The 15428-nt window shown below is 43.9% G+C and overlaps 1 protein-coding gene across 1 annotated transcript in view; it reads right to left on the bottom strand.

Moving 5' to 3' along the window:
• Positions 1-14352, bottom strand: part of LOC109278290 (ectonucleotide pyrophosphatase/phosphodiesterase family member 7-like) — a 29089-nt gene extending 14737 nt beyond the window's left edge. Inside the window, exon 1 of the mRNA XM_053894496.1 lies at positions 14032-14352. Coding sequence (XP_053750471.1) covers positions 14032-14281 — 250 coding nt within the window. The 5' untranslated portion in view covers positions 14282-14352. The remainder of the gene's footprint in view (positions 1-14031) is intronic.
• Positions 14353-15428: the final 1076 nt, after the last annotated feature.

The following is a 15428-nucleotide window of genomic DNA, read 5'->3' on the forward strand; positions in this document are numbered from 1 at the left end:
GGAAAGCTGCGTGAAGGCAACAGTGTTGGCCATGCCTGGAGTTCCAGTAGCTGCAAAGGAACTGGTTTCACTTGGGTTGGGTGATGCTGCCCTCACTGCAGTATGATGCTACAGAAGCAGGGCTGCTTTCAGGAGTGGGACACCTGGGTTTGGTCTTGGCTCTTGAAAGCACTTGTTCTTCCCTTGGGCTTCATTTTCCACCTTCATAAAATGAGAGGATTAATGATTTCCAAGGTCCTCTCTGGCTTTATCCATTCTGAGAGTCTATTATCCATGTCATTTCAGTGTCTGTGATGTGGGTAATTATGCAAGTTAAACAGGAAGTAGGATGAGCTCTCTCAGAGAGCGTTAATCCTGCTGCTTGCTAATTATGCTTTAATCAGGGTACAATGCATACTCCCACACCATACCAGTTATGGCAAGATGCAGGTAAATTCTCCCAGCCGAGCATTTCAGGTGTGGGAACGAACCCAGCTAGATTTGACTCCTTTCTCTTGATTCTCAGAGACTGACATTTATTTATTTCTCAAATACTTGCAAGGTGAATTTAGAGAAACATCAAATCCAGCATTTGATCCAAACCCTCCCCTTCAAACATTTTGACCCAAGTACTATCCTCCATTGTCCCATGGTGTTCATAATCTAGGGACCAGGGGAGAGAGTTAATAAGAGAGCATGTTCTGGGGGTGCCTGCAATGCTCACAGTCACTCAGTCTTAGGATTCCCCAACTTACAGGCCCTGCCGAGAGGCAGGTCTAGGTACCATATTTGTACCATGTGATGTCTCCTCCCTACATTCATTTGGCTGGCGAGAAACCCAATTCTCTCTCAAGACTTAAACCAAGAGATGCAGTAACTAATCAGCTGGTGGTGGGCTCCCAGTAGCCTACCATGATAGGTCATGAGCAAAAAGAGAAAGCCGGTTGTGAGTGAGAGAAGTAGAGATAAGAGAGTTCCTGGGGCTGATTAGAAGGAGCACTGGGTTTCTGGATGTCTTCTTTGGAAAAGTGTCTATTCATGTCTTCTGCCCATTTCTTCACTGGGTGATTTGTTTTTCAGGTGTTGAATTTGGTAAGTTCTTTACAGATTTTGGATAGGGTTGATGGGGGGGCAGGGGAGAGGGGTAAATAGGGGATGGGCATTGAGGAGGGCACTTGTTGGGATGAGCACTGGGTGTTGTATGTAAGTAATGAATCATGAGAATCTATCCCCAAAAACCAAGAGCACACTGTACACACTGTATGTTAGCCAACCTGACAATGAATTATGTTGAAAAAAATAAAAAAAAATAGGGACCACTGGGTTTCTGAGAGCCAGAAAAGTGGGATCTGGTTTCTCTAACTCCATTTTCCATTTTTCCTAATTATCCCTCATTTGGTTCCCTGCCCAAGTTTTCCTGTTAGAGTCTTGCAAGGTGGTCCTCTCCCTTGAGCTAGTGTGAAAGGATTTCTGTATTTTACTGACATAGCTGGAGATCAGTGCTCCAATAGATGCTGAACAAAGTGCAGTGGGAACACAGAAAAGAGGGTATCAGGGAAGGCTGCACAGAGGAGGTGATACTGGAGCCTGGTGGCAGGTGAGAGTAAATGCAGTCCATCCTTGAGCAACATGGGCTTGCATTGTGCAGGTCCATTTACATGCCAGATTGTTTTTGACAAATACAGTACAGTACTATAAATGTATTTTCTCTTCCTTATGACCTTCTTAAAATTTTTTTTAATGTTTTATTTATTTTTGAGACAGGGAGAGACAGAGCATGAACAGGGGAGGGTCAGAGAGAGGGAGACACAGAATCTGAAACAGGCTCCAGGCTCTGAGCTGTCAGCACAGAGCCCGACGCAGGGCTCGAACTCACGGACTGCGAGATCGTGACCTGAGCTGAAGTCGGACGCTTAGCCGACTGAGCCACCCAGGCGCCCCTCCTTATGACCTTCTTAACAACATTTTCTTTTATTGTGAGAATATAGATTATAATACATATAACATATAAAATATGTGCTAATTTACTAAGTTATCAGTAAGGCTTCTGGTAAATATTAGGTTATTAGTTTTTAAATTTTGGGGGATTCAAAAGTTCTATGTGGGCTTTTGACTGTGTGTGGGTTCACCACTACTAACCCCCATGTTGTTCAAGTGTCAGCTGTATTTGCCATGATTTTTAACTATTAAAACTAAGCAGTTCACTGCTTGGGCAAAAGTAGATAGTGGTGGTTTTATAATACCCTGCTCGAGTTGTAACCATCGTCAGTTACCTCCCTTCAAGGATTAGGTAGCTCAAGTTTGCCTAGTTCTTATTTGTTAATGACCTAAACTTACATGATATGCCTTGGGAAAGAAGTGAGCACTGTTGTTCTGTTCTGTTGTTGTGGACAGATCACTATTTTGGCCATTGTTAGATGGCTTGAGAGTTTAGTTCCATAGTTTGAACTAAGATAGGGTCAGGCATCTACCCGGTAAGACTGCTGAAAATCTTTCCTTTTTTGATTATAATGACAAAATGGTCGAGATGGTTCACGACAGGCTTATTGTTGTGAACAATAACAAACAACAAAATTGTTGTGACTGGCTTATTGTTCTAGAGCAGAAGCCCTGCTCTAGAAGCTGTAATTTTTTCAGTTTTTTGCCAGTGTTTTAGGCTATTCCTTGGCTTGTGATGGATGAAAACCACTCCTAAGATCAGGACTAGACCAGACGTAGACTTTAGACCTATACTAGATCTGCCAAGGCTCAAACCTTCATGGGCCTTCAGATCATACAAGAAATGGGTATCTGTGCAGTATTGCCGTTGGCTGTCAGGGAGTGTCATTGGAACTGGGCACACATGGCATTAATGCCATTCCATCCTGCTTATACTTTGCATTCAGCATTCATCTCATTTCCTCTTGAATTTCAGGTGATTACCTCTAAATATGTTTTCTCCATTAGTTTAAAAGCTTCCTAAGAGTAGGGCTGTGCTCATTTATTTTGGTATCAACCTGGCACAAAGCATAGGGCTTTACCCTTAGTAGGCATTCAACAAATGTTTGTTGAGTTTAATTGAAAAAACTCCCTCTTACTTCTGCCCCATTTGCAGATGGCCAGGTATGCTCTGAACAAGTAGGAAGCAGAACCTGATTTAATCCAAAGTCAATTTGGGAAAAAAGATATTTTAGTGGGATTAAAATAAACCATGCCATAACTTAATAACTCAATAAGGGCATTCCTCTCCCCCCGCCCCAAACATTTGCTCTGTTCCTATCTACTAATTTTCAGGTGGAACAGTGTATATTTACAGATAGTCCATCTGGGTGTAGACACACTTAATGCTGAGAAACTGCTTGTGTTATTCACTAATTCCTTTAAACTAATCTACCATATAAACTATAAGCATATCTTCATTTTCCTCCCGATTTGTGATTCATTAATTTCATATTCCCAAAACCAAAGAAGAAAATGTCTTGTTAACCAGCTAGTATGAAGTCAGGAAGAATGGTTGCCAAATCAGGTCAACTCACCACCTTAAATCCACCCAATATTCCATTCTCAAGCTAACAAGCTCATTCAGAACCACAGCCAAGACACTGATGGGAAAGCAGCCTCCACTGATGCTGAAAACCACACTCACCCAAGTGTGCACACCCAGGGTACCACCCATTGATAATACACTGGACCCATAACAAAAGTACTTGAAATGAGAACAGGTGAACCCATCAAAATTTAAAACCTTATCAATTCCTGCTATAGAACTGAGGCTTGTCCCCAACACTAGCACTCATGATGGCAGCCCTTGTCTGGACAGAGAATATAAAACCCTAGCATGCCCATTTTACTAAACCACTCTTGCTCATGTGTAAGTGCGAATGAAAAATGCTGATGCTGCTTCTTTTTGACATTGCTTTTTAATTATGGTCATCAATAAATCATTTTATCCTTGAACAAGACTTGAGAATGGCCCTAAGGCAGAGGCACAATTCCTTAGGAACTAGGCCAACAGAGAATGGTCTTTCACACTCTATACCTCTTCCTTTATCTGCTGTCAAAAGCAGAAACGTTCTCTCTTTGAGTAGCTGGAAGTAGACGGCTTCTTGAGTTCCATCTGGAAACTCTGTTAACACACAGTTCTACCCTTGACCTGCCTTACTAGCCACTGTGACGGAAATGAGATCTCTCTGCTGTATTTTTTTTTCTCACTTTATTTTCTCCTCTTACCACTATAGTGGACTGAATGGTGCCCACTGGCACCCCCCCCCCATTTATATGTCCATATTCTTATTCTCAGAACCTGTGAATGTTGCCTTATTTGGAAACTAGGTCTTCATAGTTGTAATTAAAGATTTTGACATGAGATGATCCTGGATTATCCATGTTGACTTTAAATCCAAAGATAAATATCCTTACAAGAGGCAGAAGAGGAGAGGACTCAGATGGAAAAGGAGAAAGGAGACAACATGATCATGGAGGCAGATATTGGAATGATGTGGCTACAAATCAAGGAATGCTGGTAGCCGCTAGAAGACAAAGTGGGAAGGAAAGATTGTCCCCTTGAACCTCTGGAGGGAGCATGGCCCACTGATACTTTATTTTGGGCTTCTGGTCTCTGGACTTTCAGTTGCTTTAAGCCACCCAGCTTATGGTACTTTGTTACAGCAGCCATAGGAAACTAATACACCTGTGCTGTTACCCTCAAGTGGTTCCAGCTTTTCTCACTCAAGACCTTGGAATCCAGAGCAGTCATGATTTTTTTTCTCAGTTGCTGTGGTGTTTTGGGCTGACACGTTCTCATGTGTAATCCATAGACCTGAAGCATCAGCATTACTTGGGAGCTTCTTGGAATGGCCCCACTTCAGATCCTTTGAACTGGAATCGGCATTTTAACCAGATCCCCAGGTGATTCATATACATATTCAAATTTGAGAAGCACTAATAGGAGAATCTCTAAGGTGGCAATTAGATCTTTTCTCTACCTGGAAGAGTCCTAGTTTCTTCATGTTAATTATGGTGTGGAGGTTATATAAAAACAAAACCAAATCAAATTCTTTGGTTAGAAATTTACACTGATGTGGTATAGATGACATGGCATAATGTCTGGAATTTGCTTTACAAGGTTCCAGAAAGGGGACACCTGGGTGGCTCAGTCGGTTAGGTGTCTGACTTCAGCTTGGGTCATGATCTCACATAACCTGCATTGGGCTCTGTGCTGACAGTGCCGAAACTGCTTGGGATTCTCTTCTCTCCCTCCCTCTCTGCCCCCCTCCATCGTTCATGCTCCATCTCAAAATAAATAAATAAACTTAAAAAAAAAAAAAAGGTTCCATGATGTGCCTGGGTGGCTCAGTCACTTGAGCATCGAACTTCAGCTCAGGTCATGATCTCATGGTTTATGAGTTTGAGCCCCGCATGGGGCTCACTGCTGTCAGTGCAGAGCCCGCTTCAGATCCTTTGTCCTCCTCTCCCTTTGCCCCTCCCCAACTTGAGCATGCTCTCACTCTCTCTCTCTCTCTCTCAAAAAATAAACATTAAAAAAAAAAAGTTTCCAGAAAGAAAGGCAGGCAGGCAGAAAAGAAGAAAGAAAAGTCCATTGAGTGGAGACAATGGAACAGGATTGGCAAAATGTGGAAAAATTCTTACAGTTCGGTGATGGGTATAGGGGGTTCCTTGTGCAATTTTCTCTGCTTTTTCTACACTAACTTTAGAAATTAGTGTACTGAAAAGTTAGGGAATACCCTGGTTTTCCAGCCTTCCTTATTTTCAGTTATTTTCTTTTCTTATTTATTTTCTTAATAATAAGAAATATTTTCTTATTTCTCCACTTTTCGTTCCTTGTGGAAATGATTAGTGTTGGAAACATGTCTTTTCTGTCTCTATCTGTGGTTTTCTTTGTTTCATCTGTGTTTGGGGCTTTGTTGACTTCCAGGACTTTTTCAGTGGAGAGTGGTTTCTGGGGGAGAAGGATGGGAGCTGATTAAAAGGTTTACATCTTCTAACTAGGTTTCCAACAACATCTGCTGGGCTTGTACTGTTAACCAGCAGCAGGGATTTAATTTCCTTTTCCTTTCCCTACCTCTCTTACCTCTTTCAGACTCTATTTTTTTTTCACTGGATAGAGTGTCACATGGGTGACCGTTGGCCCTCTGATTTATATGTGATTTGTGTATTATACCTCTAGTTCAAGGGTTCTCAAGTAGGGGGTGATTTTGCCCCCCCAAGGAACATTTGCAATGTCTTGGAGACATTTTCGGTTGTCACAACTGGGAGAGGGGAGGGATGTTGCTAGCATCTAGTGAGTAGAAGCCAGGCATGCTTCTAAACATTCTACAACACACAAGACAGCCCCCCCAAAGACAAAGAATGATTTGGCCTAAAATGTCAGTGGTGGGACATTGAGAACCCTGCTCTAGTCTTAAAGATCATCTAAATACATTTGGCCATGCTTCTTTTGCTCTTGTTTCAGGCAGAAGGAGAGGTGGATTCATGACTGGTTACGACATCTATGAGGACTTTTTACCTCTTATAGGTTGATTTTGGGATAGAATGTAAGTAACTGATCATTTGTGCAAATTGTGCCCTGCCCACCTCCAGGGGGCACCACCCACATAGCATTCATGAAAACAGTTCTTCCCAGAATTGTGCTGTACACCGTCTACATGGTTACAAGTGGTGGTTCTGATTTTGGAGTTGTTCTGGCGGGGTTCTGGAATTGGGAGAAGCTTAATTTCTGACTGATAGGGACCTTGAGCCTACCATCGAGTGTCCTTCCAAGAAAGGAGGAAATGAAGAGCAGAGAGGACCTCACTGTTATTATCCTCCACCATCATCTCCTTACGAGCATCCCCCTTTCACCTCTGATCCATATCTATTTGACTAGATTTAAAATTGTTAAATTATAATATCACAGCTTACATTTTCTATAGCCTTTGTCTGAAACATGGTGGTGATAGCTTCTTATTTTCAGTAGGTTCCTTGGGGGAGAAAATATATGCTGCTGCCATAAGACTTCCTATCCACCCACCACTTGCTTGGCGGGATTTCCTTAGTTTCAGCAGCATAACTTATTCTCACTGGTCTTCAATCACTTTGCAATAAAAACTGAGATTGCAGAAATGTTCACTGTCATTACCAGTGATGGAGCAGTAAGTACAGGCTTCTGGAGAGGGAGAAGGAATTGGGTGATTTAAACTAGCAGAATGAGCTTCTAACCCTCAGAGAATGGCTTTTCATTTCAGTGAGATCTGAGGGGAATTGGGACAGTTCAGGGAGACTGGGGGGACCATGCTGGGATGTGGCTGTTTGCAGGTGTGGGTACTGTATCCACGGGGTGCCCCATAGCTGAGGCTGTGATTTCTTGGGACTGAGTACTGGGCCACTGGACTGTACACCCCCATCCCTACATCGTCAGCCCCAGGCTGGCGTGGTAGACCTCAGCACTTCCTGCCAGTTCTTCCTCTGTTGGTCTTTTCTCTGATAACAGTCCTTGACTTTCCACTGGGAACTCACCAGCCCCTGACTTGCAGTCTACCTGGTTTGTGTGAGGCTTGCCACCCCCTTAACCCCAAACTGGGGGTGGACACGTAGTCTCAGCTTGGGTGTTCAGCATTGTTCCACTCTCCCCCGGGCCATAGCGATTGGTTCTGAGAAGTAAATTGGTCCAATGAGAGCCAGCCTTGGGAATTTTGTGGTCACTCTTAGAGAGAGACAGAGAGAAAGAGAGGGAGAGGGAAAAGGAGGGAGATAGATCATTGTGATGACATAATATGAGGATCTGGATTACTAATGCCTGTAGTTATCAATTAATTATGTCTTACGGTACTATTATCGGTTGAACTGTTTCTCAAAAAAGATGTTGAAGTCCTAAGCTTAGATGCTCAGAATGGGACCTTATTTGGAAATAGGTCCACTACAGAGATGAGGTCATGCTGCAGTGGGGTGGGCCCCTAATCCAAATGACTTGTTCCCTTACAAGAAGATGACTATATGAAAACAGAGACACAGGGAAAATTCTGTGGATTGGATGGAGGATGGGACTGTGGCATCTACAAGCCAATGAATGCCAGAGATTGCCAACAAACTACAAGAAGTGAGGAAGAGACAGGAAGGATTCCCTGTGGATTTGAGAGGTCATACAGCTCCATTAACACCTTGATTTCCAACTTCTGGACTCCACAAGTGTGAAACAATAAATTTCTGGGTTTTTTTTCTAAGATTAAAAAAAATCTTTAAGCAGTCCCTACACCCAACATGGGGCTTGAACTCACAATCCTGAGATGGAGAGTCACATGTTCTACCAACTGAGCCAACCAGGCACTTCATAATTTTCTGTTGCTTTAAACTGCCCAGTACTGTTAAGTAAACTGTGGTACTTTGTTATGGCAGCCCTAGGAAATGACTATAAATACTTTCAATTAATAATTCTCCCCCAACTTCTTCTCCTCCTCCTCTTTGTCCTCCTCCTCCTCATTTTTGCCTAAGCAACAGAAAGTCTAATAGTGATGTGGTGACACACTATGATTGGACAGCCCAGCCTCCATGGACATTTATTGCCCCTCTGACATCAACCCTTGGGGTTCAGGGGTTAGCCATAATTCTGCGGGCTTTCTGGAGCTTCACTCTGGGGCATGATCCTGTTAACTTTTGCCTTTACACAAAGACTGATGCTCACCTCCTGTTTATCTAAGCCCCATCAGGGACCTGTTTGTGCTAGGCAGAATTCCAAAATGGTTCTCAAGGTTCTTGTCCCCTGATATATATGCCTGGTATAATTCTTTTCCCTTGAACATAGGTGAGACCTGTGGCTTGCTTCTAACCAACAGAACACGGAGAAGTTGAGATTTTGCAGATCCTTTGAATCCTTATCAGTTCATTTTGAGTTAATCAAAAGGGAGATTATCCAGCGTGGGTCTGACTTTATTAGGTGAGCTCTTAAAATAGGATCTAGAGCAGAGAGACCCTCTCCTGTGGCCTCAAAGGAGCAAGTTGCCATGAATTCTACAGTTGCAGGGAAATGGATTCTTCCAACAGCCATGAGAGCTTGGGACCCCATCCTAGCTGACACCTTGATTGTGACTTTGTGAGACACTGAGCAGAGGCTCCAGCTCACTGGTGCTGACTCCTTTCCCATGGATACTGAGAGATAATACATGGGTGTTGTACTAAACTGTTAAGTTTGTGGTAATTTGTTCTGCAGCCACAGAAAAGTAATACATCATTCTGTTTTAAGAAACTTCCAGGTCCTGTGGCCAAGTTCCCCTGTGTGTGTGTGTGTGTGTGTGTGTGTGTGTGTGTGTGTGTGTGGCATGGAGTTTGGGGGTGGGGGTTATGAAGCCAGGTGGGAAGAAGAAAACTATGTTGGAGGAAGTAATGGCCCATTCACTGGGGGAGGGGCTGAGCTTGATTAATGTGCAGGCCTACCCAGTGCCCGTCTTTGGGGAGCTGGAGGGAGAATGTTTCCTCCAGAGCCAAGGCTTGCTTTGCACTTGGGAGCTTAAATCCTAGACAGGGGCTCTACTTCCCCATCTTGTAGATGGTGCTGGGGGAGCCTGTACTTGGAGGAAAAATTTACATTCTTTGTAAAGATGCAAAGATTTTTTTGAGTGTAGAGGTGATGAAGTAGGATATTTTGAATTAGTAGCCAGTTTTCAAGAAATCTTCTTTCCTTGAGTCTTTTGCTCAGGACTTCTGCCCTTCCTGCTTCAAGGAGAGGATGCTATTGGAGAAAGCATGGAAAGTGGGTATTCCTCTTAAGCTCTGCCCCTTATGGTAGCCATAGAGGAGCTGTGGTGCAGTAAAAGGCTTATGGGGGGGACACAGCCAGGTGAGAACACATCTCTCTGTCTGATTCCCCGAGCTGTCAGTGAAAGGAAACACAGAGGCAGAAGGATCCACAAGAAAGGGGCTCTTCATCTTTCTCCCTGGCAGAGCTGCAGAGAAAAGGAAACAACACCTGAATAGATCTGTGGGATCTGGAAACAGAGGGGACATGAGCCGGTGTCTTGGGACAAGTCCTAGGAAGTGGCAAGACCTTGGAGTCACTTAAGTGTATAGTTGGCCATTGTTCCCACTGCCAGGCCCAACAGAGATGCTAAAATAATTGTTGAGTGGAAGAATGAATACGTTGGAAGCCCCCTTAAAAACTCTCCAGGAGGACTTTCTTTACCAGCAGCAGGGAAAACTGATGAGGGTCATGTGACTCTGGTTCTGGGGTGAGGGCTGAGATACCCACACATCTGACAGCCCCCAGGTATGAGGAGGCCCTGCTGCCCATATCTGGGCAGCAGATTCTCTGGGGGGCCCAGGGTTCTGACCTTTGGCAGCTGAGTCAGCTGTCTTAGGGAAGCTTGCTCATGGGTCCTTGTGCCTGGGGCATGGCTTCTCCTGGCCTGGGACCACCTGGCCCCTGCTCCTTGAACTCTGTCTGGGAAGCTCAGGGAGGTGGCCACATGGCTTCTCAGACCTGAGCCTGTGTTGGAGCTAGGATGTGAAGCAGTGCAACAGGCTCTTCCTCATCACCTCTCTTCTGTTAAATTGCCCAGAGGTGTTCGTAAGAACACAAGTTAATTAGTCGTTGAGCTAGGAGAGCCCCCTTTATCATAGTTTGTGTCATGTCTGTACCCTAGAATCTGATGAGGTCTTTGGGTGCTGGCAGCACACATTTTAACCATTATTTTTTCTATTACGGATAATTCTTGTGCACACTGGAGTCAGACAGAGGTCGGCTTGAGCTCAGCTCATGGAGACAAATGCTGAGGGTTTTGCTGGGTCTGGGGTGGTCTCTGTTTCATTAATACAACATACTCAGGATATATACTCGTTTCCTGGAAGCTCTGGGGATGGACAACATTCAGAGGGGTTTGGAAAGATTACTTAGAATCAAAGACACTGACGGGCTGTAGTCATGCTGGAGGGTAGGGATTGAGGAACCAGTGTCTGGAACCATCCAGGACTGAGTTTGAATCCTGCCTCTGCCCCAGAAAAGATTTGTACATCTTTGAGCCTCAGATATCTCTGCCCTGTAAAGAGGGTAACTGTCCTGACTTCATATCACCGTTAAAATTATTGAAAGATCTGATGATCATGGTACCTGCTTGGCCTATTCATGAGCAGGTTCAACCATTCAAGGCAGGGGTTTTCAGCTGGGGCCAATTTGCCCCCACAGCAGACATTGGGCAATGTCTGGAGACGTTTCAGGTTGTCATATCGGGAGGAGGGGTGCTCCTGACATCAGGTGGGTGTACAGACCAGGGATGCTGCTCAGCATTCCACAGTGCACCGGATATCACCCCTCAAACCCCAGCACAGAAAATGATCTAGTCCCAAATGTCAATAGAGCTGATGTTGAAAAACCTGTTTTATAGTTGAAGCAGAGTGAATGTTCACTTGCTCAATAAATGGCAGGTCTAGTTATAAATAAGAGGGTTCAAAGGAACATGTTTTTTCCACAGTGGGTGAATTAAAAAGATTATTTTGTATACAATGCTTTGTTATTTATAGGCAATACGTTTCACATGGTCCAAGATCTAAAAATTATACAGGGGGTACAATCCAGTCTCCTACCCTGTGCCCTCCTCGGAGGAACCAGTATCGCCAGTTTCTTGTGTATTTATCCAGATTTCCTCTATGCATCTACAAGTAATTGTATGCATATATATACACATCCATATTATATGAACACATATATTCATGCTACACACATTCTTTGCATCTTGCTTTTGTCACTGAATCCATTTTGGAGATAACTTCCTATGAGGACACAAAGAACTTGCTCATTTTTCTTTTGAAGGTAACAGACTATGCCATTCAATGGGTATCTGGTATTTTATTTAGCCATTCCCCTCTGGGTGAATAGTTAGGTTGTTTCTGTTTTCTTGTGGTTACAAATGCCAATGCAATGAATAACTTTGCATGTACATCATGCATCATTTTCCACCCAGCAGATATATATCTGTTGGATAAAGTCCTACAAGTGGAATTGCCAAATAAGAAAATTTGTGCAATTCTGATTGTATTGGGTGTTGCCAAATTACCCTCCATTGAAGCTGTACCCAATTCCATTTCCCACTGGCAATGAATGTAGACGAGGAGGTGCAGTAATTTTATAATTTTTAAAATTTGCTCTCACTGTTTATATCTTCTCATCAAAAATCTTCTGGGAATAAATAAAGGGTGGGCATGCCTTATAATATTTTGTGCCCATCATATTCTCAGTGTTCAGGGACCCAGAATCTGCCCATGGGAGGTCTTTTAAGTGTTACAAAGTTAATGCCACTGGGAAGTAGCATTCTCTTTCTCCAGAAAAGGGCTATTTAGTTCCTGCTTCCTGGCACTAATAGTTCCCAAATGACTTGCCTCTCAAAGAGTTTACATGTAGGAAAATCTCCCTCTGAGTGGTTGTTCAGCTTTATTTTTTAAGTTTCTGATTCAAGGGCCCCTTTGAGAGTCTGATGGAAGCGATAAAACCCTCTCCCCGAAAAAGGTACTAGCAGTTTGTGTATCATTTCAGAGGCTCCCAGAGCTGCCTTGGACCCCAAGGGAGTGGTTTTCTGGATAGGGGTGAGGCTCATACTGCCAGGCACCATTCCATACCCCACAAGAGGGGTCTGTGGATTCCAGGCTCAGAGCTGGGCAGAACCAGTTCCACGTGGCCAGGGACACCCTGGTTCCAGGCCTGGCTTCTTCCTTGCCCATTTCTTGGCCAAGTGACTGATGAGTTATTTGGCCTCTCTGAGCCTTCATTTTCTCATCTGTGGAATGAGGACAACACTTGCTTTGCAGTATTGTTGTATTGGAGACATTGAAGCCTAAGCACCTAGCACATGCCTGGCTTCAGGCCCATGTTGGAGAAAAGAATGCTGATGTTATTCTTACTATCGTGGAATCCTTTGCATTTTGGTATTTGGGATTATGGAATGACCACGTTCCTTCCTATCACAGACATCTGGAACATGCTCTTCCCTATGCCTGAATGCTCTTCCTTCCTCTTGTCTCCTGTACTCTCTTTCAATTCTCAGTTCAACTGCTCCATCTCAGAGAGCCTTTTCCTGTTTCCAATTTCAAGTCAATTTGCCCTTGCTCTCTTCTGGAGAAACTCTTCTCTTCCTTCTCAGTGACTTTCCTAGTTGTAATGAGATCTGTTAGTATCTTTTCTTGTCTAATGTTGTGTCCTCCTCTTGGGCTACACGTTCTAGGTAAGCTGGGGAGACTGGCAAGGGCAAAGGTACTAAGAGAGGTCGGGACTGGGTGGAGGTACAGGCAGGTGACCTTTGTGATCTGGAAAGAACCGTGTAAGGGAAAGAGAAATAAGAGAAGATAGGAGAGAGTGGATCAGGGGCCAGGTCATGGGGACTTTCTGGGCCACAGAGAGACAAAATTTGAATTCTTTTCAAAGAGTATTGGTGTCCCTCCAACTCTTCAGTAATAAGCCAGGGAATCCTCTAATCTAATTGAGCTCTTTAAACTTTAATGTTTTACTATTTTTATAAAGTTCTTTTAATAATTTACTTTTGTTTTTTTAAATCATTATTTTTTTAAACGTTTATTTGAGAGAGAGAGAGAGAGAGAGAGACAGAGCATGAGTGGGGGAGGGGCGTGCACACACACACACACACACACACACACACACAGGGAATCTGAAGCAGGCTCTAGGCTCTGAGCCATCAGCACAGAGACCCATGTGGGGCTCGAACTCATGAACTGCGAGATCATGACTTGAGCTGAAGTCAGACGCTTGAATGACTGAGTCACCCAGGCGCCCCTAATAATTTACTTTTGGAAAAGATCACCAGCCACTGTGTGTAAGGCAAGGTGCAGGGTGGGTGGGTCTGGGGAACAGGGAGTAGGGGCTAGGGAGGCTGCAGCTGTGTGGTCCTGATTCTGTCTGCAGACTGGGGCTCTGTAGCAGTGGGGTTCTAGAAACCAGAATATTCTTAGCTAGTGCTTCTTCCATTTGCATGAACTGCCTCCGTCTCCCGAGAGCTGGTTGAGAATGGGCTGTATCTCAGGGAATGACAGACACTGGGGCTTCCACTAGCATTGGCAAATTGGCTGCAGAGTGGAGCTTACCTGAGATGGTGGTGAAGTGAGACGGGGACGTCATTGTCACGAAGGGTGGTGTGAGGTACTTGGCCTTCACGCCCTCCTGGGCCAGCCGGTCCATGTTGGGGGTGTCCACATCCTGGTCATAGTTCCAGCGGAAGCCATCGAAGGAGATCAGCAGCAGCTTGTTGAAGTTCTTCCTTCCAGGGACAGGGTGGCAGCTGGCCCAGCCCAGCAGGACGGGCAGCAGCAGCGTGAGGACCCCAAACCCTGTCATGCTGCGAGCACCAACATCACAGAGTTTGTGGTCCGGCTCCCATTTTCTCCCTTTTTTATCTGCGATTGAACAAAGTCCAAATTGATAATTCTGCCTGAGCTCCGCTGTGGATCAAAACACCTGGAATGTAACAAGATGTCATGTTTTACGTGATGGAAAGTTCTGGAAATGGATGGTGGTGATGGTGGTACAACCTTGTGAATGCATTCAATGCCACTGAACTGTACACTGTAAAATGGTAAAAATGGTAAATTTTATGTCATGCATATGTTACCATGATAAAAATAAGTCAAACCATGTGAAATATTTTGGACTTTTATATCAATTCCACTATTGTGAAGATTTGGGGAACAAATTAGATTGGTGCTTTCCTTTGCTCAGTATATTCTGTTTTTATAGGGAGAACAAATTATTGTGAATTATGACTACAAACGCAGCCACCATGGGTTGAGGGCTTGTGAGGACTAGGAACTGTATATACATTATCTATTCCATTTAACTAAAAAAAATCCTAGGTAGGTTATTAGTTGGAAATGCCCCATAAGAAATAAAAAAAAAAATACTGTGGCTAAATACACATAGGATAACACCATTTTAACCATTTGAAAGTGTACAAATTCAGTGACATTTGGTGCATTCACAACGTTGTAAAGCTATTATCTCTATCTAATTACAGAACTTTTTCATCCCATCAAAAGGAAATCCTATACCCATTAGCAGTCACTCCTCATTCTTCCCTTGCTCAGTCTTTGGCAACCACTAATCTGCTCTTTGTCTGCTTGAATTTACCTTGCCTGGACATTTCATACATGGAATCATAAGGTATGTGACCTTTTGTGTTTGGCTTCTCTCACTGAGCATGATGTTTTCAGGGTTCATCCATGTTGTTATATGCATCAACATTTCATTCTTTTCATGGCTTATTAGTGTTCTACTGTATGGATATGCCACTTTTTTTTTTTTCAACGTTTTTTATTTATTTTTGGGACAGAGAGAGACAGAGCATGAATGGGGGAGGGGCAGAGAGAGAGGGAGACACAGAATCGGAAACAGGCTCCAGGCTCCGAGCCATCAGCCCAGAGCCTGATGCGGGGCTCGAACTCACGGACCGCGAGATGGTGACCTGGCTGAAGTCGGACGCTTAACC

This window comes from Panthera pardus, unplaced genomic scaffold, assembly GCF_024362965.1.
Source record: "Panthera pardus isolate Hobbes unplaced genomic scaffold, ASM2436296v1 HiC_scaffold_5, whole genome shotgun sequence".
Taxonomy (NCBI): domain Eukaryota; kingdom Metazoa; phylum Chordata; class Mammalia; order Carnivora; family Felidae; genus Panthera; species Panthera pardus.